This window comes from Stigmatopora nigra, chromosome 6 (assembly GCF_051989575.1).
Source record: "Stigmatopora nigra isolate UIUO_SnigA chromosome 6, RoL_Snig_1.1, whole genome shotgun sequence".
In the NCBI taxonomy this organism is placed as follows: Eukaryota; Metazoa; Chordata; class Actinopteri; order Syngnathiformes; family Syngnathidae; genus Stigmatopora; species Stigmatopora nigra.
The window spans coordinates 13,440,627-13,466,395 of NC_135513.1; the positions used below are offsets into that span (position 1 = coordinate 13,440,627).

Sequence of the window (25,769 nt, forward strand, 5' to 3'; positions counted from 1 at the left end):
TTGGGGGGGAGAACATTGGGGGGGGGGCATTTTTTTTTGGGGGGGGGGGGATTTTTGGGGAAAAACATTTTTGGGGGAAAAACATTTTTTTTGGGGGGGGGCATTTTTGGGGGAAAAACATTTTTGGGGGAAAACATTTTTGGGGGAAAACATTTTTGGGGGAATACATTTTTTGGGGAATACATTTTTGGGGAAAATGATTTTTTGGGGGAAAAAACATTTTTGGGGGGGAAAAAACAGAATGCAAGATTATAAAATGGTAAATATGTTTTTCAATCAATAATTACTTCCAGTATCAGATGATTAAAGCATGTTAGGTGGACACTGGATTTTCTTTACAGGTCCTGTAAATGGCCAATATCGTCATACACAACTTCTTCCAGGCTGTGCTTCTCCACGCAACGACTCACGGCCTCAAGCAACGTTTTTAAACGTCGATCGAGGGCGGCGAGGTGGGGTTCCGTCAATAACGGGGCCACGCTGTGGAGGGGGTCCCGGGAAAGTGAGGCCCGCATGACGTCGCTGAGGCGATAGTGCGGTTGGGAGAGGAGGCGTAGGCGGAGCCAGGTGGAACGACGGATTCTGGAAGATGATAATAAGGGTAAGAATTAGGGCTAAAAAATATAAAAAATGCATATTTGTACCTGCAACACTGCTCCAATGGAACCAGGATGGAAGGCTCGTCTTTGGAGTGACGTCCGAATCTGAGTGGGACACACTGTTACAAGAGAATTCGATGGGATGTGATTGAGAGGTCGTACTTACGCTCGTCCGTTGTCAAGGTGAAGCAGGAAAGTGTTGTTGCCGAACTCCTCGAAAGTCTCGTAGTGGTGTCTGTCCATGTTGCCTAAAGGTTGAAAAAAAATAAAAAATATAAATACTTGACTCATTCATTGACATTTATCAGCACCACTGAAGGCAATTGACATTCAATGCATTCAAACTGGGAGGCCTCTCAGCGAATGGTCGCTGCCAAGGCCCCTTGGCTTGGTCTATCGCCTGTAAAATAATGAGTTGAGGAAAGAAAAAACAACAACACATGCAGTATATTGTGTTTAAATATATATATTATATTTGGGGGCTGACAGCACAAATAGGGAGTATAGAAAAAATATTTAAGATTTTCCTTTCTTACTTTTATACAACATTTAACAGGTTTCCTACCAATTCAAAGGAAAAAACACAGTGCAAAAATAGTACATTCACTTTTATGGGCTATGTCGCTCATCCTTTCAAACTGCCGCCATAATTAAAACCCAAACTCCCATCACACATGGACTGCTCAGATGGGCCAAAAAGCCGACTAACGAGTCGAACCTTTCGTAAACTACACAAAGAAGGCTCTAAGTCGCTAGCCAGTGGAACAGTGGTGACCAAACTCAAGTCGTTTATGTTCTCCTCGCCGGTGTTTAAGTCCTCCAGATAAATCGGACAATTGTAAACTTGATCGGGGACTCGAGAACGTGGTGACTTTGCGTCTTTTACGTGTGCCCTGATGCAAATGAGAGGCATGGCGGAGGGTTGAGGTGAGAGAGTGCTTTCTAAAGCTGTTCTCTTCGCATTCCATGAGGCTCCTTTTAGATCCAGGTCACACAAGTACACTGCCTCCTTGGGAAGTGGAGTAAATAATGGATCGTCACGAACCTGGAAGGATAAAAACAAAGGTTATTCTCTCAAGTGATGAAAATATGGTGCCACTTTAGTTTCCTGCCTTTGGCAATAATAATAATACAGTGCAATCAGACTGGTCATGTTTTTTTTTGGATCACGCAATTGATTTCCCTTCAAAGTCAATGTCAATTGGAAGAATTGTCCAAATTTTAGATTAAAGTCGGTATATCACGAGAATGAAGTCATCCATTGTAATATTTCTAATTGTAATCGTAGGAGAATCTTATTGCTGATTTCTATGTTACATAAAATTGATATTTTGGGGTTTCAAGGTCTGATAGTTTTGGTAAAGTATCAAAACAACACAATTCCTAGCATAATGATAGGAGAGTCTAGTGTAGTTGTAAAATGACATGGTTTAAATCCTGGGTGTGGCTTATTTTTAAGTTGTTCAGGGTTGGCAACCTTCCACTTTTGGTGATGTAAACAGAAAATGAGCTGAAGTGTTACCCCAAGATGTAGAGCGATCTCTCCGAGGCATGTTTGATTCGCCTGAGCTGCCTTTCTCATAAGAGCCACAAGAAGGCCTTTGGCATTAGCGAAAGCAGACAATCTGTAGGTGGCGCGAGTCGCCGATTCGTTGTCTCGCCACAGGTAAGCGCTGAGTAGTTCCGCTCGCCTCCGCATACGCCACAAAGCGGTAAGCGTGGGGAGGGATGGGAAGGTATCTGCCAGGTATTGAAGTGGCTGTCGGAGAAGGCTAAGGAGTGAAGACACAGAGTCATTCAGTTCTTGCCACTCGGTTAGGAGAAAATCATAAAGGGGACTCTGGAAAACAGGGCCTGCGTTTCTGGATCTGCTTTCGTTTTGGTGCATGAGGTATTGCTGTAGGGAGAGGAGCCGTTCTCGAGCTTGGCCGAGTTCCGGCATGGTCGCCGACGCGTTGGCGTAACGTAGTGCTCGCCGAGGAGGAATCTGGGAAGCCTTGAGCATCTTGTTGAAATTGTGACTGTTCATTTTGAGTATTTCGGCTTCAACGTCGGAGCCGAAGCCGAGCAGAAGAGGTTCGCTGATTTCGATGGACCATATTAGCTGTTGAGCTAATAATCGTGGGAGTTTGGTGAGGTCTAAAAACATAGAAAATCGTAACTAAGTACATTATTTCATTCCCCAATGTGGATAATTCGCGAGTGGTGTCGGCTTACCGCGATGCTCAGTTCTGCTGATGATATTGGTCAGGACGTGTGGCCCAGTGGCCTCGGGTGGTACTGCGCAGAAGCAGATTTCTGCGGCGTTCTGGACGATTTCAAGATCTGACCACTCAGTCATGTGACTCCCATGAACGAGGTTGACTTCAAATTGAAGAAAAACACAAGAGCAAGCTCAAAAAAAATTCATGAACCTGGTTTCTCATGTTATATTATTACCTGCTATATAATGTAGCGCTTTGGTTTTATCGTGGCACAGACGAACGGAAGAAATGACCGCGTCCACCAAAGCGAGGAGATCTGATTGGCTCCTGTAGAAATTTGCAAAGGAAAAAGCAAAAAAACAACATTTACATTGTCATTTAATGATCAAACCATGTTTTCAATTCTCACCAACTTGACATTCTGGACTGGCCCTTGGCTTTGTAAGCCTCTCTTTGTAACAAGATGGAGTGAAAGGTCGCACAGCGGAAAAGGAGCTCCGTGATGTCGGACAGGTTTTGTGGGTGACGCTTAGCGAGGAATGACAAATACTGCAGGGAGGAACTAAGCTCTTCCTTTATGTTCCAGGATGAGTCACAAATGAGAGGTAGTGCATGCATTCGTAGTATAGCTGGAATAAATGACATCATGGGGACCATTATTATGATAAAATTTTAAATAAGATACATTTGACACCAGCGTCAAACTCATTTTTATCTATGTTCTATAGAACTCACCTGGAAAGAAGGATCGAGTCGTTTCTTCCGTTAGCAACCATAGTCGGAAGTCTGAATGAGGAGTATTCAGGTGCGTTTTTGCTGTGGGACAGTTAGGAAATATAATTAATTATTGTAATGCATTTAGCAATGCAACAACAATGGCAAATTTGTATCTAAATCCCATCACAACGCCGAACAAGACATTCTTACCTCCAAAAGGGGAAAAGAGCTGATTGAAACGTGCCACTAGTTTACCATCCCATTCCTCTAGTAGGTGACAGTTATTAAATACCAACCAGTGACCCTCTTTGACTGCTTTTTCCAAAGCAACCATGATGGAATCCATGTCGCTAAGTCCGCCGACGGAAATCACATTCACCTGTACAGCAAATACACATTTAGAGATAAACGGATCAAACAAATGAAAAATAAATACTATTTTTTTTTAAAGCTTTAAAAAAATGTAAAATAAAGCTGAGAATGCTCATAAATACACCACCATCCACTATACTGGTGCTTGGACGTTTGGTCGCCGGTCTTTTGGTCCCTTTTGGTCGCCAGTCAAATGGTGACTGAGAGTTTACTATTATCTAAGTACTGTTTTATATCCAAGTACTGTTTAATATCCAAGTACTGTTTAATATCCAAGTACTGGTTAATATCCAAGTACTTTTTAATATCCAAGTACTGTTTAATATCCAAGTACTGTTTAATATCCAAGTACTGTTTAATATCCAAGTACTGTTTAATATCCAAGTACTGTATACTATCTAAGTACTGTTTAATATCTAAGTACGGTTTAATATCTAAGTACTGTTTAATATCCAAGTACTGTTTAATATCCAAGTACGATTTTAATATCTAAGTACTGTTTAATATCCGAGTACTGTTTAATATCTAAGGACTGTTTAATATCTAAGTACGATTTAATATCTAAGGACTGTTTAATATCCAAGTCTGATTTAATATCTAAGTACTGTTTAATAGCTAAGTACATTTGACCGGCGACCAAAAGGGACCAAAAGACTGGTCCTGTCACGACTCTACTTACCGGCTTTACCGCCTTGAACGCCAATAGTTTGATTAGGTGAAGAGGCTGAATGCTTATCCATTTCTCTTTGGAGGGACGAGGCCAAGTCAAGATGATCGGTCCCTCGTGTTCCTGGAGAAATGGGTAAAGAGCCCCAGGGTTCCCGCAATGAGGCACTGAAGAGTGGCTGCCTTGGCGGAACTGGCAGGCCGCCATAGCCTCGGCCAGCTCCTGCGAAGAATGCGGGCGCAGGGTCTTCGAGAGGAGAGCCCTCTGAATCAAAGACAAGTGGGAGTGAGATTCCGAGGGAACCGGCCCTGCCGTGACGGAAGTAGGCAAGCTAAGGTAGTCTTGCCACTCCTTGTGTGAAGAGCTCAGAGATTGCTGTATCCCTCTAAAAACAGAAATCAAATCCAAATCCAAACAGGGGTCAGAGTCCACCTGATTTGGAGCCAGAATGTCCTTCAATCCCATGAGGAAGGCACTCCTCTCTGGCGGGGAACAGAGTTGATTGGTCTGCATCACGGCAAGAGTCACCAATTGTCTCAAAATGGCGTAGTGGCCTCGAAAGAGTAAGGGTCTGTAGTACATCATCAACTTTGACACCATCTTGTTTCTTATTTCTGGTATTACACCACCCATGATGGCCCCGGTGCCGTATGATATGAGTTTGCCGGCCTTGTCGGCAAACACCTCCTGCATGATTGCCATGAAGTGAGATAATGGGAAGTGATAGGTGGGGGAAAGTCGGGACAACTCTTGCAAAGCCTGGTAGAAGAAACCAGCCAATTTTGTCAGTTGCTCGGGGGCAGCCAGAAGGGGTCCGTTGTACTGTTGAGTCTCATCCACCAGCCTCAGCTGAGTCTGAGTGAAAGTCATGGAATCTTGGATATCGGATACTTTGGCCAGGAACTCGGGAGATTGGATTTGATCGATGTCGGACTGAAGAACTAAGTCCAGCACAGTGTCCTAAGAAAAGATTGAAATGTGCAAGGATTTCCTCAGCATTGATTCAACAATTATGGAAGATATAATTATTTTTTTCTGGAATTCCATTCATAGACGTCAAAATTAATGTTGTTTAGCGTTTTATCTGTTTATCTTTTCTATATTTTGAAATAAATGGCCAAATTATCTTGCCTTATGGCATTTTGTCTTTGTCATCATGTAGTTTCATGCATGTCAAGTCTAATTTATGCGCATATAAGCTGTACCCTCGATTCAGTCATCATTCTCTTGCGACATATACAACATATATCAGTCTTAAATGCCTCCTTGAACTAAACATGGGTATTTTTACACTTTGGCCCACCTGCAGCGTCTTTGAAAATCAGCCTGTGATTGTCCAATACATCATTTTAGAAAAATGGATTCAACTATAAGGTGCCAAATGGCAGCAGCTGTTGCTGAAGCGGAAAATGTAAGTCACGATGACCTTTAATCGAGTTGAAAATGATTTATAGTTGGAAGGAGAATATGTTTTCCCACTAAATGACTGCCTCACCTCCTCCGTGAGCAGCTTCCTGTGCATCACCAACTTGTCATTTTCCATCCGCAGGTGTTGAATCAGCAACACTTTACACTCTGACTGCAGCAGCTGCGTCAGCATAAGTTCCTGGATCTGAGCCGAGCTTGGCGAGAGGTCAACCACATCCACCTGAGCCAGCACGGACGGATGGATGGCTGAGCAGGAAGAAAGCCCGATTAGGCATGGCTTGAAAAGACACGTGGAGTCAAATTCTGACCGTTTCCTACCGTTATTGAGGAGTCGGACGGGACAGTGAGTACTGAGCAAGAGGAAAAACTCAGGGTGGGTCTGGTGGGTGGTCTGTGTGGACCCTAGGGGGCAATTTGCAACGGGTCGAACCAAAGAAGCAAGAAACTGTGGAGTGACTGGTGCTCGTTCTACATGTGTTATCAGGATTTTGAAGCCTGGAAGAACAGAATGTGCAGATAAGTCAATAAAAAAATGATAGTATCAAACATACTAAATGCATTTTGATCAGGGGTGGGCAAAATTTTGGGCCCGAAGGCCACATTGACTTTAAAAAATTGACGGATGGGCGGGGTCAGCACAAGATACGATACATATAAAAAAGTGCATCCGTTAACAGTACATATGAAACTAAAACAGAAAAAAGGACTAAAGTATTAACATACTCATCACTCAACATTAAAGTAAAAAGTATAAAGTACAAAGTCAAGTAAAAAGGAATGTATTAAGAAATATTAAAATGTTATTAAAAAGGAGGAGGATTCCATTTACTGTACCTTTCTCAGTAGCCAGTTCCAACTGGCTCATTAGCTTTGGATCATCAGCACAAACCACTAAATCACACTCAAATTCTTTCCCCAGAGTGTCATCGTCCCCCATTTCGCCTGTCAAAAAGAAATGCCATATTTTATCAGTAGCATTTCAAAATGGACCAACAAAACCAACCTGTTATGATCCCATTGTTCAAGTTGATCTCCGAATGATGTTGGGTATCAGCGAGTAGAGTCCAATTTTTGACCCAACTCCTATTGCAGCCCCACATCAGCAACTTGGCTACTAATCGAGCGGTCGCCGGCTCGTAGCTGGGCCAGTCTTTCACGTCCAACACTCGACGCAAAAGAGGCTGCAGCGTATCAGATACGGCCATTGGAAAACCTGAGGTCGGCCGAGGAGATTCTGGGAAGGCCAACAGAGAGCTTCTGTGGTCTTTCAGGTTAATGTCGATATGTCCCGTTTGACACAACAGCCTCCACTTGCTCAGCAATTCGTCGCGTACGTCATCTCCAAATGGACCTAAATATGTGATAAAACCAGCCAGGACCATGGCGTCTGCTAGTAGGCATTGTCTTTGTAACTGTGCCTCCTGAAGAAAATGGAAAATCAATCCAATGCATTTGTTATTGAGCAAAAAGACAAAAACTAACCCAAAAGGAATTGCTTCAGAGCCACAAAAAAAAATGTTGAGTCTTTTTCGTGACCGGACGTTTGGTCGCCGGACGTTTGGTCGCCCGGACGTTTGGTCGCCCGGACGTTTGGTCGCCCGGACGTTTGGTCCGTTTTGGTCGCCAGTCAAATGTAATTAGATAGTAAACAGTACTTAGATATTAAACTCTCTCTCTTACATATTAAACTCTTTCTCATGAATATAATTTTGAGAGCTGGTTTCAACTTTAAATTCTGTCACCATTTGACCGGCGACCAAACGTCCAAGCACCGTCTTTTTGACCTAAGACTGAAACAATTCACTCAAAAACAATTTTAGAACTTAGCATCATTGCACTTGCCGATATTTCCCAAGCCAGATCTACCCACAGAAAATGTTACTAGCGTATATCCCACATTACCTGAGCATCAGCCCTCCATACTTTTGCATGTTTCAACAACATATCCGCAGCATTAGCAGCCTTTCTCTCATGGCATTCGTCTTCTTGTAGCAGCACCACTTGCTCTTCCAGAAATTCCTGCACAGGCTTCACCTCAGCATCGAGCTCTTCCAGGCGCCGGTGTATATCCCTGATATACTTTTTGATGGCCTCAAGTTCGGCTTTCATCCTCTTGAGCATCAAGTCCAGCTGAGTCTTGATCACTAGATGATAGCACACACTGCCGCATTTGTGGATAGACATTAACCACCGGCATAGAGTCTCGCAGGCTTTGCTGACGTCGCGAATTAACTCAGGCGCCAGAATTGGGTTTTTAATGATCTCGGCAAGTCCCAGCAAATTTCTGTCCGGGAGGCAGTAGAAGTCAAAGTTTTCCAGGCACTGAGTGAAAAAAATAAAGAATTAAGGAGATTAGAAGGTCACAATTTGCTACCATATTGGTAACTTCAAACTGTGTCTTGCTTTAGCTGTGTTAGTATACCATATTTTCTCACATATGAGTCGTATTTGTTGCAAAATAATATTAACAATGATGATTGAATCGAGGGTGCGGCTTATATGTGCATAAATTAGACTTGACATACACAAAACTGCATAGTGACAACGACAAAACGCCAAAATGCAGGACAATCCGTCCAATATGGTCATTTATTTCAAAATGGAGAATATGTAGGTGAACATTTGTTAACCAGGGGTCTTTGTCTATGATAAAATTGTATATTTCAATGATTTTAAGGCAATTTCAAGGCAATTTTAAGGCAATTTCAAGGTAATTTTAAGGCAATTTCAAGGTAATTTTAAGGCAATTTCAAGGCAATTTTAAGGGTGCGGCTTATACGCGAGAAAATATGGTAACCACCATGGTCAGTTTAAAGTGAAATAGATTAAAATGATACCTTATACAAGTTACACTGTAAGAACAGTTGTTTTGCATTTTCCCAGCCAAAGGGACGGTCAAAAAGCAGAAGGACAGCATCCATGACGAGCACCACGCCAGCAGGTGGATCTCTGTAGTGGCCTACCTCGGCCAGGTCTAGCGGATCCAGAATATGAATTACGTCATTGGCTTCTTTGAAATAAGGTCTCAACTGAGAAGAGTGAAAATGATCAGTATAGTAACAATTGGGATTTATAAACCTATAATTAAATGGGTCACCTCATTTTCTGATTCAGCCAGGCGGTCTCCTATTATTTGTATCTTTAGTTTCTGCCTAGCAAGTTTCTTTTCAGCTTTTTCAAGCAACCTTTTCTGTTCATGTATGGCTCCGTTGAACGTATCCACACGCTGACAACAAAAAAATCCTCTTAAAAACTTTGAAACCAGTTGCCGTTGGCTTTACCGTTTAATTTACCGTCTTTTTCTCAGCAACTATAGTCTGCGTTGTAATCAATTCCTTTTTGTCCTCCATTGCTAGGTTATCCAGAGCATCCAAATGAGAAAGACAAGCGTTCAATCTATACAAATAAATTATTCATAACAGATCAGCATCCAAATTATGCATTATCGGCTCATTATTGGATCTTGTTTCCTCAAAACAAACACAATATTCAAAAAAAGAAAAAACAGTACCTGTTTGCACGGCTCTCCAACTCCTCGAACATTATTTTGCAGATGTGACCAAAATGGAAAATGAAAACCATAAATGTATGAGGACTGAAAGGCTGATTCGTTAGAAAGACAGATGCATAGTGAATGGCAGTCCGATGAACTCCTGCCATTGCTGCAGCCAGACCGACTGGTGAGTCTTGAATTTTCACTGAATTAAGCAAGAAAAGCTGTTACTATTTTTCGGTCAAGCTACTTAAAGCCAATTTTTGAGGGATTTCACTTACAGTTTTGATAAATATTTTTCAGGTGGTAAGCAGCCACTTCTACCAAAGACTGATCGAACCAAGGCTGGTATGTTTCCACACAGCAGAGGCCTAGAGCCTTGGTTATTTGTGCCTAGGTGGCAGAAATATGTCAATAAAACCATGCTAGGTCATTGGATGAGTTAACAACAAGTGCAGACGAACCTTGCATTCGTCATTTCCGATTTTGATAGAAGCAACGGTAGGCATCAGGACAAAGACGTGCACGTCTCTGAGGTTTTGGCATAAGTACCTGTTTATAAAAAGCAAAGATCCGTTGTAAGTTTTCCTTTATCTAAGAATAGAAGTAGTCTTACTTGTCAAAAATCCAGCTGTCCAATAGGAATCTTCTTGTTTTATCAAAAGCAGATGCCCGGTAAACCAGTTTAGCCACTTCCTGATCCGTGTAGAGTCCCGGGTAGGACATGAGGGCAGCCAATAGGTCTTCTCTGACAGAGGAACTGATATTCTCATGGACTAGTATGATGGTATTGACTTTATAAACTCGTGTTTGATTCCCAGCTTTTTTTAGAATGGTATGTAGTTGATTTTCGTTACCAGCGTGGACTTCTATTAGGTGGAAGCCTGAGAGATAGGCGGCCATACGTACGTTGGTTTTACGTCCTGTGCCGGGAGCTGAGGACATGAGGAGTCCGTGGCCTCCCGGGATCAGAAGAGTCCGGAAAATACGTAGTAGTTGACCCATTCTTTGTCTATGAATGGTGTATTTAAAACCAAAGTGGGTATTGACATTTTGTTGTTCGTTGTCTTTGGCATCGTTGTGCGTAAGTAGATGTTGTAAGAGTACGTTGATATCCTGAAGCTGATAAGAACTGTTTTTGAATCTGGGAAAGTCATTCCCAGCAATCTCAGGCCCAAAAGTGAGCTTAGTTACAACTTCTTGGAGATGCTGAAGAAATTTTTCTTGCTGTTTTAAGAAATTTGCTTCAGTGGATGAAGACGGTCTGGATTTATGGGCTGAACTTTTACTTTCACGGGTCCTGATTAAGCTTAAATTTTCAATGATGGTGTCAATGTTGGATTCGTTTGTTAACTTCTGGCTAAAGTGTGCTTTAGCTGTGGTTGTAATGAGCGACTGTAGTTTAGCGGTTTCGGCGAATGAGCTCATCCGATCGCCAAAAGCACGCAGGCACTCGTGTATCCAGAGATGGACAATTTTGAGCTCTATGATTAAATATTTTGGAGGTAAAAGGGAGCTTTTGGATTTGGATTTGGGCTCTAACAACCATTTTTTGGGAAAGACTGGATGCCAAAGACACATGCCCTGAAATACTTTCTTCAGGTCATGATGAGAGAAGAGAAAACAAGGGCTTTGTCTGGTGGGCTGGAAATGGTGGCAAACATGTTCGTATAAATCCCGTGTTGCGTTGGTGATATTGCGTACTGTGTCCGCCACTTCTGGGATAAATGGAATATCCCTAAGCCAGAGTTTAAGCTGAGGCGAATACATGGAAAATATTAAATCTGCGGTTAAGTTTGGGAGTGCAAAGACTGAGAATAGTCGCAATAGCCTGGGAGATATGATGCTGACACGTGGATTGTCCAGTTCGAAAACACAACACGTGGCCAAGTATGCGATGGTTCCACACCGGAGCATTTTGAAGTGATCTGAATCAATTGCAAGAATCCTTTCTTTTGAAATACTTTGTCGGAGAGTCTCTAAGATTTTGGAAGTCTTTCCAGTCACATCTATCAAACCCAAAGTAGAACAGAAAGGTTAAAATAAGCAAAAACTGTATGGCAATGTTGTGTTTCTTACCGCATGGTGTTTCATGCAAGTCATCTACAAAGAGTAATAGACCTTGTGGTTTCTTTAGGACATCTTTGGTTTTTGGAGAGCTTAAATGGCAGCTAATTCCACATAGTAAATGGCGTAGGTCTGCTGGTCCTCGGATTGAACTGGCTGGTACTTTAATGTGAGGCTTGTCGAAACATAGTAGGGCGTTACATACAGTAGATTTTCCTGAACCTGGCTCTCCTGCAAGCAATACTGGCTGGATTGCTCCCAACATGACTTTGAGTATGCAGGTATATTTCCAATACTGTGTAAATACAGGTTTGTTTTTTTAGGAAAATATTCAGTTTGAGAACTAAGGAAAAATGAGGAAAAAACCTTGGGAGTGATGGATTTCGTCAACATGGTGTTTTCTGAATATATCTTGTTGTCGATATCAAAGAAGAACTCAAAAACAGTTCCTTCTTGTGGAAGAATAATTTGAGCTCGACTATCAGTCAGTACTTGGCGGGCAATGATGTCGAACTGTGGCCAAAGTCTGTTGAAATAAGAGAGGAGAAACATGTATACTTGTATTTTTATGTTTTTTTAAATGTAGAGAAACACAGAATATAAAATTCTTATTTACCGAGGATGGAGATGACCACCAAATCCCCAAATATAAGCCAACAGAAAAAGATCTTTTCTTATATTGGAATCGTTACCAAGGATATCTGTTGAGAAAATCATTAACAACATATTTTCAACGTACAATTATACATATTTGAAGATTGTGAGTATACTTATACCTTTTGTATCAGTTTGTCCTGTGGCTTCTTTGTTTTTCAGTTGTTTGGCAAAATGTTGTAAGAGTGCTCTCAGGATTCGAACAAATGACGTGATTTCGGTCAGACCGTACATTGCCGATTGACCTTTGTTAGCAATGTCATTTTTCTTCAGCAAAGCAAAAGTAGGAGAGAAAAGATCTTCTGATAGATGAGTCCACATTTCCAGCATTTCTTGTTGGTCAATAAACTCGAGCTGGAGAGAATCCATTTCGCTCTTCCAAACAGCGTTCCAAACATCAACGCCATCAAAATAAATAAGACTACAATGAGTCACAACGGAGGGACTTGCCTCGTTTAAATCGGTCGTTTCCACTAGTAACTTGAAACGTGATTTGGAAGAAACGAGGGTTTCACCAGATGGCATGCACAAAAATGGCTTCTCCAGATCGCTCAATGTGCTCAAGTGATCAAGCCAAGTTGGTTTTCCCAATGGTTCTCCATCCATTACCAGCCACTTCACTGCTTTAGTCTTATATCGAGAATTCTCCATTTCGCGCCTTACTAAATTTGCTCTTTCTGAATCCCTCAAGGCTTTGCCCACGGCTCCGTCTTTCCAACCAATTTTGTCACAGAACCCACCAAATAATTCCTCGTGAGTCATGGCATTAGGGAATAGAACCATAGTGTTGACGGAGCTCCATTTAGAAGCGGAAATCTGTGTAGTATTCTCTTGAAATAATGTTTCCTCGGTTGTTTTTGCGAGTCGGTTGAGGCTGCCTGCCAGAACATTGTAACAGGTTGTTTTTCCACTCCCGGGGGGTCCAAGAAGTATAACTGCATGTGAGAAAATTAAGGTCTTGTAAAGCTTGAGAGCTTGGCAAATAGTCTCTGTGTTAGAATGCAACAGAAGCTGATCTAATTCTTCTGACAGGGCTTCCTTAAGTGTGCTATTATCTTCATCTTGGGTATATTGTTGAATAAAGGGAAGCTGGCCTGCTATAGGAAACATTTCTTTAAAAATGGAGTTGAAGAGGGAAAGGTTTTTTGAGGCGTAAAGAAATGGGAATAAGACTGCATGAATTGCTTTGACAACTGCGATTTCCTCCAATAAATCTGGGAAGATTGCCTGTTCTTGACGTTCGTTTAAATCTTCTATATTTTCGTTTTCTGGAGGTTTGAGAATAGCTCGTATGACAAAAGACTGTCTGGCCTTGCCGGAGAATCTTTCATCTCGAGTCATTTGCTTTAAGAGTTTTTTGGAGGCGGATAGAATGTTTTGCAAGATGATAAGATGACAATCATTCTTTTGTGTGACAAAAACAGGAAGACTGAGAGAATTCTTACTCAGGCTCATGAGGGATACCAGACGGTGACTTAAAGAGTTTGCCTTTTTAAAACCAAAGAGCGTTAGCATTATCTCCACAATGATTTTTTCATCGGGACGGATTAACGCCACAGGTCTGATTGAAAATCGTAGACTTTGTGAAATCTCAGAGGCACGCCTATTTGAGGAAATCAGAACACAGCCATAGTTGAGGTTCGGAATCATTTTAATCCCTGAAAATAGCATGAATTTTCCTGGCTCAAATGTGCTTCCACAACCTGAAGGAGTGAGTCCCTGACCTACTGGCTTCCTTGACAACCCAGAGAAAAACTGATAAATGTCCTCAAGCTGTTGCCCCAGTGATGCTTGCACTCTATGAGGGAGCAAGTCTACAGAGTCCAGTACAAACCAAGAACCTGTCAACAGTGCACCCAGTAGCATCTTCTGAAAAATATCCGCCGTCATGGTTGAGCAGCAGTTAAGCACCACAACATGTCTACCCAATGCTTTCCCTAAATGGACCACAGTATTTGTCTTTCCCGAAGAGCAAGGTCCATTCAAAATTCCAGCTCTATAGCTGGTCAGGGCAAGGACGATTCCCATTTTTACTCGATCTGTGCAAGGAGTATCTACCATTCCCCAATTTTCTGGACCAAAATACTCGTAACCATATGGGAGTCTATGGCCTAAAATGTCCACGTAACATTCTGGATTGTTAGTTTCTTCTAGAATTTGACTTTCTGGGGTGATGTAGTACTTGAGAGAACTCAGCCACTCAAAAGATGACATTGGTTGACATTGCACCTGCGAGAGTTGCGTTATTTGCTGTGCATGTTTGATTCTAAGCAGAGCTAACGTACGCAAACATGTCTCTGTGTATCTTGAGAGTTGTTTATCGTCTTTAGTCCTTGAAATGGCAACCCCTAAGGACTGGCAAAGCCTTTTTAGTTGTTCGTTGATCAGAACCTCGAGACTACTCATTTTAACTGTGCTTGATTCTTGGAAAGCTTCATGTAGCACGCTGTAAAACATTGTCTCCTCTGCGACAAGAAGACATTGAAGAGGATACTTGGATATCATATTTAAGACATCTCCACAGGCGGGGTTAGGCATAAATTCTTGATTTGTTGGTTCGAGTTGTTTTCGTTCATCAGCACAACGACTTGTTAGATGTTTGATTGTTGAATTGAGTTGTTCCTGGAATAAACTGAGCCAGATCAAGGGATTGGGATTCTGTTCCACTGGAGAAAGAAATTTAAGGTTTTCCTTGAAGTTGCCAAAGATCCCAAGAACTCTCTTCTGTGTTGCAGATTCTAAATGAAGTTCTTCCACTTGCAGCCATTTTACACCTTTAAAGAACCTTCGTACAAAGGGTAACAAAGAGGTTGGTGTCGGTTGCAAAGACAGTAGTTCCACTATTTCCCTATTACTTAAGAAGTAGAGTCTTGGAAACGATTTGCCATAGGAATGAAGACGATTTGCCATCTGGTTGAAAATACTATTCATCGTGGATATATCGTCAAGGATCATTTGGAAAAGGTTTGTGCCGTCAACACTGACGTTCCCATTGTTGGGACGAGCAAGATTCAACACGTTGGAGTCAGTTGAGTTACAATGCATTATGGTCTTGAAACGTTCATCGATTGTACGAAAGTGAGCCAGCTATAAAAAAAAAAATGAAAAGATTGAAGTTCAGAGAGAAACTAAGAAATTAAGTTTGATCTCATAATCATGTTGCTCATACCAAGTCCCATCTTTGAACACCCAAGGTGTCTTCTTGAAATAAATTGGTCAGGAAGATCCAATTTTGCTGATAAATTTCAAAGAAATGTAGCAACCTACCTGTATGAACAGAATGGCATTTTTTTTAAAGATGTTTCTTATGTGTCTTATTATGCATTAATATTATTAAATATTTACCAAGCTCTTGTAGCAAGTGTATCCACTCTTCGACTTGCATCCTAAAGTCGACACTGTGTCGTGATCTATGCATATAAATCATAGTCCTCAAATCTTTTTCTATGTCAGAAAAGATGAATTCTAAGCCTGACGATAAGAAATAAAAAGATAAACAAGTGTAAGCGTGTGTGTAGTATTTTGGAAGAAATTGTCAGTACTTTGGGAAGTCATTGTTTGTGCTTTTCTTCATTCAATTAGTGGTAAGAACATTTGTCAATGGCCAAGATTTATCATTCATTTTGTAGACTCACCAGTGATAATTTCTGCATCCCATGAAGCATCAGGAAAGGTGTAGACACACAATTGGAAAATGCGGTTCTGCCATGCTTGTTGAATTATTTGAAAACGCTGTTCCATTACATTTTCTTTTTGTGCATCTTCACATACCTGAAAAATGTTGTTATTGACCTTTTTTGATTGAATATTTGGTTTCTATTTACATGGCACTTTAAATACTTTATCTTGAAAAAAACAACATTATCCCCTTACCTTGTCAATGAGTTCCTGGTGTAAGTCAAAGGGATGAAAAATAATTTGGGCTAGAGTTGCATTCTTATCAGAGGAATACCATAAACCAAGACCTATCAAATGAAGAAGATATAGATAGCATTTGTACATAGAATTTTCATGATGGAGCATTTGAACAACAAACTTTTGATACTAACCTCTGAAAAAAGTGCTCCGGTGTTTGGGTTTGATTATGCGGGTCTGAAACCTGGATAAGAGTTGAACCCGATAGCTTACATCATTGATGGATTCTGAAATCTCCTGCAACACTGCATCTTGAGTGGGTATGATGCTGGAAAGGTTTGCTACTTTCTGCTGCCAGAGTTTGATTTGTTCTTGAGCTTCTAACAGAGGAAGCTACCAGATGGAGAATATTTTCACTCAGAGTGAACTACAGATTCCTAGAAAATGAGAATTGGTTCCAAAAAATGTACCTCAATAAACAGGGAGCAGTTCCATTCATTGAAACATCGTCTGTAATGAGCTATAAGTTCCCAAAGTTCCTTTCGGGCAGTTAGCATTGGAACACCATCCAGATTGGTTAAATCCACTGGATTTTCTAATGAAAAGTGAGATTTTTAGCACAATTTTGGATACTTAAGAATTTAAATAGATGTGAATTATCTAACCTGGTAAAATTTGACCAATCTTAGATAGTTGTTCCAGATTGGATGAAGCAGTTTCCACACGAAGATGCATATATTTCAGTTTGGAAGCTATCTGTTCAGCATTTTGCTTTGGATCTAAGAATGGCCCAGATATAGCATTCTCTAGTATGCTTCTTAAATCACAGGACATCCATGGGAGCATTGTGTAGAGTGCAATAGCCGCTGTGGGAAGACGGGAACGCAAGGAGCTAGCTGCTTCCCTCAAATGGGAATAAAAGCAACCCCACATGTCCAGCATCTAAATATATGACAACATACATACAATTAACCACATATAGTGTTTAGACAATAATTAAATGAAAAAATGATGAACAATTGTGGTATCTTTAAGGACCTGTTTTCTCAAACACAGCTCCTGGATGGTCATTTCTCTAAAATAAATGCAAATACTGTCCTGAAGGGTTTGAATGTAATCCAAACGCTGTTGCATTCTTGACAATATGTTCACAGAATTCCATACCTGTAAAAAAAAATGATCACCAAACACTTTTAGGAACTGTTTTGGAAAAATGTTGTTCCCATACCACATCAATATATTTTGGCAAGTCATGCATGTCTTTAGGTTGGGTCATGAGAGTCGTAAGGGTTTCCTCCAAATCATGCAAGAAGCTCTCTGATAGTATTTTCATTTGCTTGACTAACTCATCCTGTACTTCATTTTCTATCAAATTCAACTGCTGCTCTGGAAAAGAGACAAAAAAATGACAGACAGCAATTAGGAATCATCTGCATGGTTGAAACCAATGACTCTCAAAGACAAGGATTGGCATATGACTCAAAGGAAAACAGGAGTAGATACTTGTTGTCTTTATCATGAGACGGGTCGCATTACGAAATTAAAAGTGGGTGATATGAGCAAGTAAACACCTAAGAATTATTCTTTTTTACTATACATAGTAGTTCAAATCGCCATATCCGAGAAAATGAACTGCACTGAACTGAATCCTTGTCAATTTGCATACCTAGATACTCCTTCACGTTGGTGCAGTGTATGATGAACAGCTGGTTGGAGGTCGACATGGACGAGGGGGCAGCGTGTATTCGCTCAATCCACTGGCGCAGCTTCTTAATCAATTCCTCATACAGTAAAGCGGGTTCACCTTGCAAGATTTCTAAATAAGCTGGACTCCATTGGCTGATGTAAACTTGGATATCTAGCACCCATGCGTATTCCGCCAACAACTGTTGGATCTCAGACTCAGTTTCCTATCCAAACAAAATAGATTTTTTAAAAAGCATATTTTATCATACTGGCATTTGTAGCAAAGCAGAAGGCTCACCTGCATCAGCTCCGTCTGCTCTTTGTTAATAGCTATTGTAACATCATTAATTGTAATGTACCACAAAAGCTGTTCTTTGGAAAGAGGATATGATGAGATTGGTATTGTGTGGCCCTGTGTAGTCATCATTAACTTCCAACTGGGGCGTTGTTCTCTAATCCAACGACAACAGCTATAGTTTGCCAGACGAGGAATTACATCGTTGTCCTTACAATCACCTGCCAAAACCGTAAATTGACAAAAAAATGTGCTTCTGAAATATTTATATATTTAGTTATTACCCACAAATGAAATGATAGCATTTTGTCAAAAAAAAATTGAAAACCCAAATTATCAACACTCACATAAATCCATAACTGTTGAAATTGTACAACAAAATGTAAATCATGTTTGCCTCTGCATAGTGGAAACTGGTGATGAAGACGGTATTACAAAATTCGAATGTTGTGTCTGTTCCCTGGTCATTGTTGAAAACTCTTTAAATACAGTAAAATACCCCCATGAGGTGATAGTGCAACTTTAAAAAAAATACCTCGAGAGTCTACAACAAGAGTAAGTGGTCCACAGTTGAGGTTGAATTTTTCACCCTGACAATCAAGGGTGTTACTGACCTCCAAGAAATATCCACAAGTTTCACACATCTACCAGGTAGACAACACAAAGATGATTATGAACTTGTAGTTGATAAAGCTTGTAATTGCTAGAAACCAAAAGGAACCCACCTGACTTATTGAGTCACCAGCAGTCAGAATCGCCTGAGTGAATGTTTCTTGGAAAAGACGAAACGGTGGGTTGAGACACAAATGACCAGCACCAAAACTCAGATGAGTTTGGAACAGACATCGTCCAAGAGAACTTTCTCTCTAACAAACAAAAACAGGGTTAAGGACAGGTCTCGCATTTAGAACTGCGATTCCATAGAAAAAAAACCTCTACCTTGAGAAAGTCATTAAGGAAGAAGGTGACACTTTTCTGGACCACAGTGACAAGATTCTGCATGATGATGTAATTGACAAGAGTGGCAAAGTTTCCAAGCTTCTGCAGAGTTATTTTGGCACGTGCCACGTCACCCTGTAGCTCATCCAGGTGGGCTTGGTGGAGATGCATGGGCTTGCAACAGTGATGTGGCAATTCGGCATAGGAGAGGTGCTCCTGAAGCTCCTTATGGACCGTATAACCCTCCTCTTTGGCCTAGAAGAAAGATTTACAAAGACTCCATTACTTTTTTTATCCACCTAAGTTTGAGCCTTAAAATTCCCCTTAGAAAAATATTGTTTGAATAAACTGAAACTACCTTGTGAAGGATCCGGGTGCGAAATCGAGAGAATTGCCTCAGACTGTTCAAGGCGGTTTGCATACTGGTTGCCAGTGTATTCTGAAATTCCATCAATGTGTATGTTTTTGACACATCCAGAGGTAGCAAGCGTGTTCCTTTTAGTTCTTTAATCCCTCTGTGGAAATTTAATCCGTTAGATTCGAATTAATATTGATTTTGAGAGCCATTGAAACAAAGACAAAAACTGACTTGGATAATAGAAGAAGGCCATTTCTGTACTGGGGGATATTTGCAAGCAAGTGTTCCTGAACCTGGTTAAACCTTCTTTGGTAAACAATCTCACGTGTATTTTTATACCACCTAGGAGAAAATATGAAGATTTCTTAGTTCTAATTTCAGGCTTAAGAAAACTCACAAACTTACAAAATGGTGGCATTTCGTAGAATGAATTTCCCAAAAAAGGGAATGTCCTGCAAAGCTCTCCATAGCACCGACTCCTTGAACCAATTTCCCAAAGACACCAGGTCTCCATAACCTTTCTGAGTGACATGTAGTACCGTAGCGGAGGTGAAGACATAGTGCTCAGAACCAGCCTCACTGGCTGGGACCACTCGCAGGTCGTAGGGTCTCAAGTGGAAAAGACAAAAAAAGACTTAGTTGATGCTCCATATTTGTTTGCTACCAGTTTTTGTGGAATACCTGTATTCTTGTTCATGTTGTTCCTTCAAGTAAAAAACCTTTGTATCTCCCACATCGTTATTCTTTAGGAAAAACTGAACTATGTCCATGCCAGTAATAGGAACCTTTTCAACTTGGTTCGGCCGGATTACTTTCCTTGTTGTTATTGACTCGTCTGTGAAACTGAAAAAAATGTTCGTAGTCTCATTGAGTGTGAATAATAACAAAGTAAGTGTAAAGTACCTCTTTACTGCCACATCATCAGTCACGGAAGCCCCAACGTCAGTGGATAACACAAGTCCCTTCCGTCGAAGTTTTTCTGTCCATTCTCTGCGTCCAATCTCTGCTGTAGTTTTCTGGAGTGATGCCAAACGAGATGTTCCAGGGGTTAAATTGGGAACGATGGCAGGAAAGTTGTATAAGTCCCTTCTTATGATTCTTGGTGCCCCTTTCTCCAACAAACTGTAAAAATGACAGAAGTAAATAATGTTTCTCAGTTTTTACTGAGGAAAAGCAATTACTGATGACTTTCCAGTCATTGTAGTAGAAATTAAAGGATTAAAATACACATTTACCACATTCATACCTGTATGGCGTTTCATCAACAATCTTATCAGTGATGTCAGCGCATGTCGCATTTGAATCTAGTGATAACTCTTGAAGACTCGAGTCTTGACCCTCAGGGATGATGACAGGAAGACTGAATAGCTCCCTAATAAAGACTCTGGCTTCATGTTTAGCTATCAAACTGAAAAGAACATATACATGTAAATATATATGAATGAATTTTTCTACATGTGCATTAGTACCTTTTTGATGTGAATTTTTTCCCAGGTTTTTTCGTCAATTTTGACTCCGTGAGGACTCGTACTGGTTCGGCTTGAGTGCCAAGAGTGACGGAGGACGGATTAAATAGACTTTTGCGCAGCGAGGATGAGGAGTTAGAGAAAGGTTTAGGCCACAGTGGTGGCAAAGTAGCTTGACCACCGCTATCCGCAATGGGCTCTTCTTTCTTCGGCTTAGCCTTTGATTTTCCGCAGCTTGTTGATTGCCTTAGGGATTGCATTTTGGGGCCTTTTCCTGCAAATGGACAGCGAACATGCTGTACCAGAAGAGCTCAAAGACGAATTTTATGCATTTTCCTGGATCCTAAATGAAACAGAAAAATGTTAAGTGCAAATCCCATTTGCATCAATGTAAATATAATATATAGGAACAATTGTTGGCAATAATTCAGAGGCAAACTATCCTTTCTACTTGAAAAGTGAATAGTCACAATATATTGTATGGTATTGGATACTTTTGCAGTTGTACTAAACTGCTTAATTATCATTGCTGTAGTTTTAACTGTACAACGCACTTATTAACAATTTTAATTTAGTCAGATTCAAACTGTTATTGATTGAAGCGGTGATTTGTGAATACTGTGCTCTGAGTGAAAAAAAAAAACAATGCAATTAATTTCAAAATACAATAAAACTTTGCTTTCAACTATAAAAAATGTCATTAATAAAAACTAGCCAAGATTCGTTTGCTAGCTCGTGAAAGCTAACGAACATATATGGCGTCATTATCTGAGAACACAAGTGAGTACAGTAAAAAGCGAAACTTACATTTTGGTGAACTCTTTCATGTAACAGCTGTTCTTTCATGCCATAAGCTGTCAAACAGGACGTCGAATGGAATAATTTCGTGGCTTGTGCACTTTTCCTCGTCATGAAAGTCGTCCGAAGAGCAAGGAGTTTAAGACGAGTTCTTAACCTAACCTGCATAAGAGTTGCTAGGACAACACGCGAAACTCAGAGTTCCGGACCATTTCACCTGACCTTGAACGTCACCATATCGTCAAGGCGTTATGCGTTTTGTTCATATACTACTATTTGTTTACCACGATGAAAAACAGGGAAATAATACTTCATAAAAACCATCTGCAAAGCAAAACTGCAAGTAAGTCATTCTAAATATTGAACTATATCCTACTAAAAAAAACACTTAAAAAAGACAATTCCATTAATGATGACAACATATTTTAAATATGCTGTTTTGTGGTAAATAGATAGTCATATAATATAAATTAAAGATAATCATCAAGGTCAACAACACAGAAAACACATCAGAAAAGATGTACCATTTGAATTTAGTACTTACCCAATGACAATTCATCAACGCCTATTCGTAAACCCAACCTTACCTGTTTTTCGGTTGTTGTTGTTGTTGTTCTTGTGGACACTAATTTTTAAGTTCTACTATTCTGTTATTCTTGCATTAATTCTCATGAGACATAGTAGTTTTTTGTTTGTTTTTTCAAAGACGGGAAAAAAGCCAAATAAATATTTTCCACTCAAAATCTAACCCAACCTCTTTTTGCAAAAGTACCAATTATAACCAAATGAATTATTCATTAATCATAAATATGAACCTACTCATTAGGAAGTCCAGTATGACCAGGTCAATGAAGTCCACCAGCCTTGTGCCTTTGTCATAGGGTGCAGTCTTTTTGATGGTTGTGCAGTAGCCCGGTTCAGTCTCCCACCTGGAAAAAAAAACAAAAAAACCCACTTGACTCGCACTGACCTGACAAGCCTTTGATCGGAAACACCTCCCTGAATACCAACTATACTGCTCACTGTGCCAGCTTGCTGCGGCTGTAGGAACGTCTCCACGGTGAGCGCCAGCTCCTTCGGTTAGCCAGGGAGATGTCAGGCAACATGAGGGCCAAAGAAGCCTCCAGGTTCCTAGGCCGGCCACATACGGCATGTTCTGTACTACAGTAGTAGGAACACCGACCGTAGAAGCACACATTGCCCACTGGAGGGAGCCACAAGAACATAGAGGGCAGAGATGAAATAGAAATAAAGTATGTTGTGTTAAAAAGTAAAAAAGCGAGGACTACCTGGGGAGTTAAAAAATGTCCGGGCCAGCTTCTGATCTGTTGTGATGTCTTTGATTTCTTTGATGACATCGATGAGCCTCCCAACCACTGGGGGAACCCTTCTGTATCCCAGAATCCTGCATGGAAAAGCGATATGTGATGAAATTAGGTTGAGGTATTCGGTAACATTTAAACTCGGATGTGCAACTGTATGTTTGTCATTTTCTGGTGCAAGATATGCAGATACCAATCAGCAGGTTGAATGATCAAATTCAGTAAGGGACCAATTGTCCAATATCCTTCCAACTATTGTATCAATATAATGTATGAAAAAATAACTGGCTTCTTGAGCATGTCACATCTGAGAGAAAAAGCATCAAGTGTGATGTTTTTATTGGTGTGTATCCAAATTTACATACCTGTCAAGATGGAATGCCCCAATTTCTGCATTGTGTCGCTCAAAATCTGAGAAATAGTAGAGATTGTAGTCTGTTTCATCATCTCTCTCCCGCCTGCAAGAAAGAAAAACAAAACAAAATGCTGTTCATTTAATACTGCACTTCCCAGATTGTATGCAGTGGTGAGTTTGAGAAATCATGAATTTTCTTTGGTAGTATCAAAAGCATTGTCATCTTACTTCATTGGCTTGAACATGGCTTGACCATAGTTTGGGAATGACATCACCAGCTTTAGTTGTGTTCCACCACTTTTTTGAACTAGAAAAACAAAGATCAAGGTGCTCTTATTATTCATTCTTACAGTACAAGTAACACATCTAACTCAAAATTGTTTTTGCTAAACCAAATAATTGTTTTTTTTCCAAACCCTGTTTAAAATGTCATTATAACTGTGCTAAAAATTTATACTACTAAACTAAAACAAAGGGGGACTTTCCTATTGTAAAATATTTTAATAATTAGTTTTTCCATTAAGAAAAAAAGGCTAAATATATTTTAAGAGATATCCAATTGTTTATTTTAGCGAAAGAATAAGTGTAGACTACAGGAAATATTCTACTTTTATTTTTAGTGATAAAAATGCCTTTTTGACCAAAAAAAACCTACAAAATATGACATTGGCGGGGATTAATTTTTCTTTTTTTTTTTAAGGAAAAAACTAAATATACTCTATAAAGCTATCATCTTCATTTGAAATGTATCATAAGCCATTAAGTCAACTTATAATTTTCGCTGGCCACACAAAATGATGGGCCAGATCTGTCAGTTTGACCCATAATGTAAAATTAATGAGTCCCTCTTCCTCTAAAAGTCTTTGTGCTTTAATCATAGGAACCTGTTAGCGATTCTACACAAGCCTTCCTTCCAATCTATCCTGTCACCCTTTGACTTCCCCATCGGTTGGTGGCTCAAACACTGCGTTTCATCAAAGCTTTGAGGAACTAACTCTCTTCAAACAGACATTACCCTCCCTTACTTAAGAGTCCTCGCCTTTAGCATTCGCCACATCAAGCCCTCTTGTCATACCTGCACTAACGATGCGGTGAGAAGCGAGCTGTTCCATCACGGGCTCCATGTTGGGGTCTGGCTGGGGGTAGAGTTGCCAGCGAGAGATGGCGAGGTGGAAGCGTAGCCAAGGGGGGTGGCTGTCGCCACTGCTGTTCCAGTGGATGCTGTCGTAGCCTTCCTGGTTCTCGCTTACCCTATGGATGCAAAAGTAGGCATAATATTAGGAGAATGAAGAGAAGAATCAGAATTTTGTGGGATTGAAGTAGTTTTGTTTTTACTTTTGGCAACATAGTTGGAATAAATATCAGGAGAAAAAGACACCAGAGTTTGACTGACCAGTTGGAGACTAACATTGACGTTACAAGACCGAGGCTAAACCAGGAATGTAAAGATACGGTCTAAAGACGGGTATTTGTGGTTGATATTCTAGATATTGAAATCAGATTTTTTCTTAAACTCCAGCACCAAAGTGGTGAATATAAAAAAAAAATTAAAAAAAACCTACAAAGAATTAGAATTCAATTCTAAAGTAGATACAATTTGATTGTCCTCAGATGTCAACACAAATCCTCCATAAACTAACCAAATAGAAATACTACACCAACGAGCACCAGGCTTCTGGAATAAAATGCAATGGTTGTCTATTTTACACCAATTTACCTGCTTTAAATTTAAATTACAGGAAAAAAAATGTCTGGCCTTGCAAAACTTGCAAAGTAAATCAAGCTCCAGGCTACTGACCACATCTGGGAGCTCCTCTCAGACTTCAACTTTGGTTTAACCTTCAGCAACCGATCCTCTTTGTGAACAGTCGATGTGGCCACAGAGTAAAGGGGATGGTCAAAGAGTGCCTTGAGTTTCGCCAAACTGGACGCAAGAGGCTCGGTCACCGGTCCAATCCTTCCACCTTGAGACGTTTTTGTCGGTACTCCGACATGACCCTGGAAACCAAAAGACTGTCTTTGTGAAATATCAATGGACGCCAAGGTTGAACCAGTGAAATTTCTGTTCAGATGTTTTGGAGAGATTGTCCCGGTGACCAATGGCGGGTCACATGGTTCCTCATACAACGAAAAAAAGACAAAAGCCAGGAGAAGGTGCAGGAAAATAGAGCCAATTGCCAAGGACAGACAATTTATCCTGGATCGACGACGCATTCGCCACAACATCCTCCTGAACAGAAATGGCGGTGATAAATGAGAAAATATTCCAATTTAATGAAGAAAAGGGGAACTTACTCTTTCAGAAGAACTGTTATAGTCTGCTGCAGTCGAATGGAAATCCTCTTTCAACTGCAAGTTGCTCTTTACCCAGTTGTTTGCACTGTGCCAGAATGGATAGCACTGCCAGGTTAAAGTGATCGTTGTACCATTCAATGGTTTGAACTGTCGGATTTGGCAGGAGCTGACATTGAACTGTTACTCAAATTTAGCAGTT

General features: G+C 40.5%; 2 protein-coding genes across 2 annotated transcripts; both read right to left on the bottom strand.

Annotated features, from left to right (window-relative positions):
• Window positions 1-196: 196 nt before the first annotated feature.
• On the bottom strand, window positions 197-25,718 carry LOC144198615 (extracellular serine/threonine protein kinase FAM20C-like). The gene is made up of 11 exons (XM_077719736.1): window positions 25,571-25,718; window positions 25,074-25,505; window positions 24,351-24,526; window positions 23,504-23,582; window positions 23,286-23,378; window positions 22,888-23,003; window positions 22,622-22,802; window positions 22,418-22,527; window positions 766-847; window positions 645-704; window positions 197-582 (listed from the first exon to the last, which is right to left on the bottom strand). Exons 2-11 carry the CDS (start codon window positions 25,499-25,501, stop codon window positions 336-338), a joined length of 1,572 nt encoding a protein of 523 aa, XP_077575862.1. The 5' UTR covers window positions 25,502-25,505; window positions 25,571-25,718; the 3' UTR covers window positions 197-335.
• On the bottom strand, window positions 1,046-20,797 carry dnhd1 (dynein heavy chain domain 1). Its single transcript, XM_077718282.1, has 45 exons — window positions 20,790-20,797; window positions 20,581-20,742; window positions 20,238-20,456; window positions 20,016-20,177; window positions 19,740-19,943; window positions 19,566-19,676; window positions 19,335-19,491; window positions 18,977-19,231; window positions 18,763-18,903; window positions 18,573-18,681; window positions 18,041-18,258; window positions 17,723-17,966; window positions 17,285-17,442; window positions 17,095-17,220; window positions 16,722-16,998; window positions 16,527-16,651; window positions 16,251-16,449; window positions 16,075-16,166; window positions 15,837-15,972; window positions 15,547-15,672; window positions 15,371-15,468; window positions 12,324-15,288; window positions 12,164-12,248; window positions 11,914-12,073; window positions 11,560-11,842; window positions 10,097-11,489; window positions 9,945-10,032; window positions 9,762-9,873; window positions 9,499-9,685; window positions 9,281-9,383; window positions 9,085-9,213; window positions 8,825-9,016; window positions 7,890-8,309; window positions 6,991-7,408; window positions 6,822-6,929; window positions 6,306-6,482; window positions 6,055-6,233; window positions 4,572-5,519; window positions 3,731-3,899; window positions 3,539-3,619; window positions 3,213-3,432; window positions 3,039-3,130; window positions 2,817-2,963; window positions 2,122-2,738; window positions 1,046-1,644 (listed from the first exon to the last, which is right to left on the bottom strand). The coding sequence occupies exons 1-45, from the start codon at window positions 20,795-20,797 to the stop codon at window positions 1,225-1,227; spliced, it is 13,020 nt and encodes a 4,339-aa protein (XP_077574408.1). The 3' UTR covers window positions 1,046-1,224.
• Window positions 25,719-25,769: the final 51 nt, after the last annotated feature.

Excerpts from the sequence above, each read along its gene's own strand:
- dnhd1 (XM_077718282.1), bottom strand. Across the intron at positions 18,259-18,572 it reads TCTTGTTGTAGACTCTCGAG|GTGATTGTAAGGACAACGAT; the intron begins GTATTTTTTTTA and ends CGGTTTTGGCAG. Across the intron at positions 15,673-15,836 it reads GGATGCAGAAATTATCACTG|GCTTAGAATTCATCTTTTCT; the intron begins GTGAGTCTACAA and ends TCTTATCGTCAG.
- LOC144198615 (XM_077719736.1), bottom strand. The coding sequence starts at position 25,501 with ATGTTGTGGCGAATGCGTCGTCGATCCAGGATAAATTGTCTGTCCTTG. Across the intron at positions 22,803-22,887 it reads GACATTTTTTAACTCCCCAG|TGGGCAATGTGTGCTTCTAC; the intron begins GTAGTCCTCGCT and ends GGCTCCCTCCAG. Across the intron at positions 22,528-22,621 it reads AGCCGCAGCAAGCTGGCACA|GTGGGAGACTGAACCGGGCT; the intron begins GTGAGCAGTATA and ends TTTTTTTTCCAG.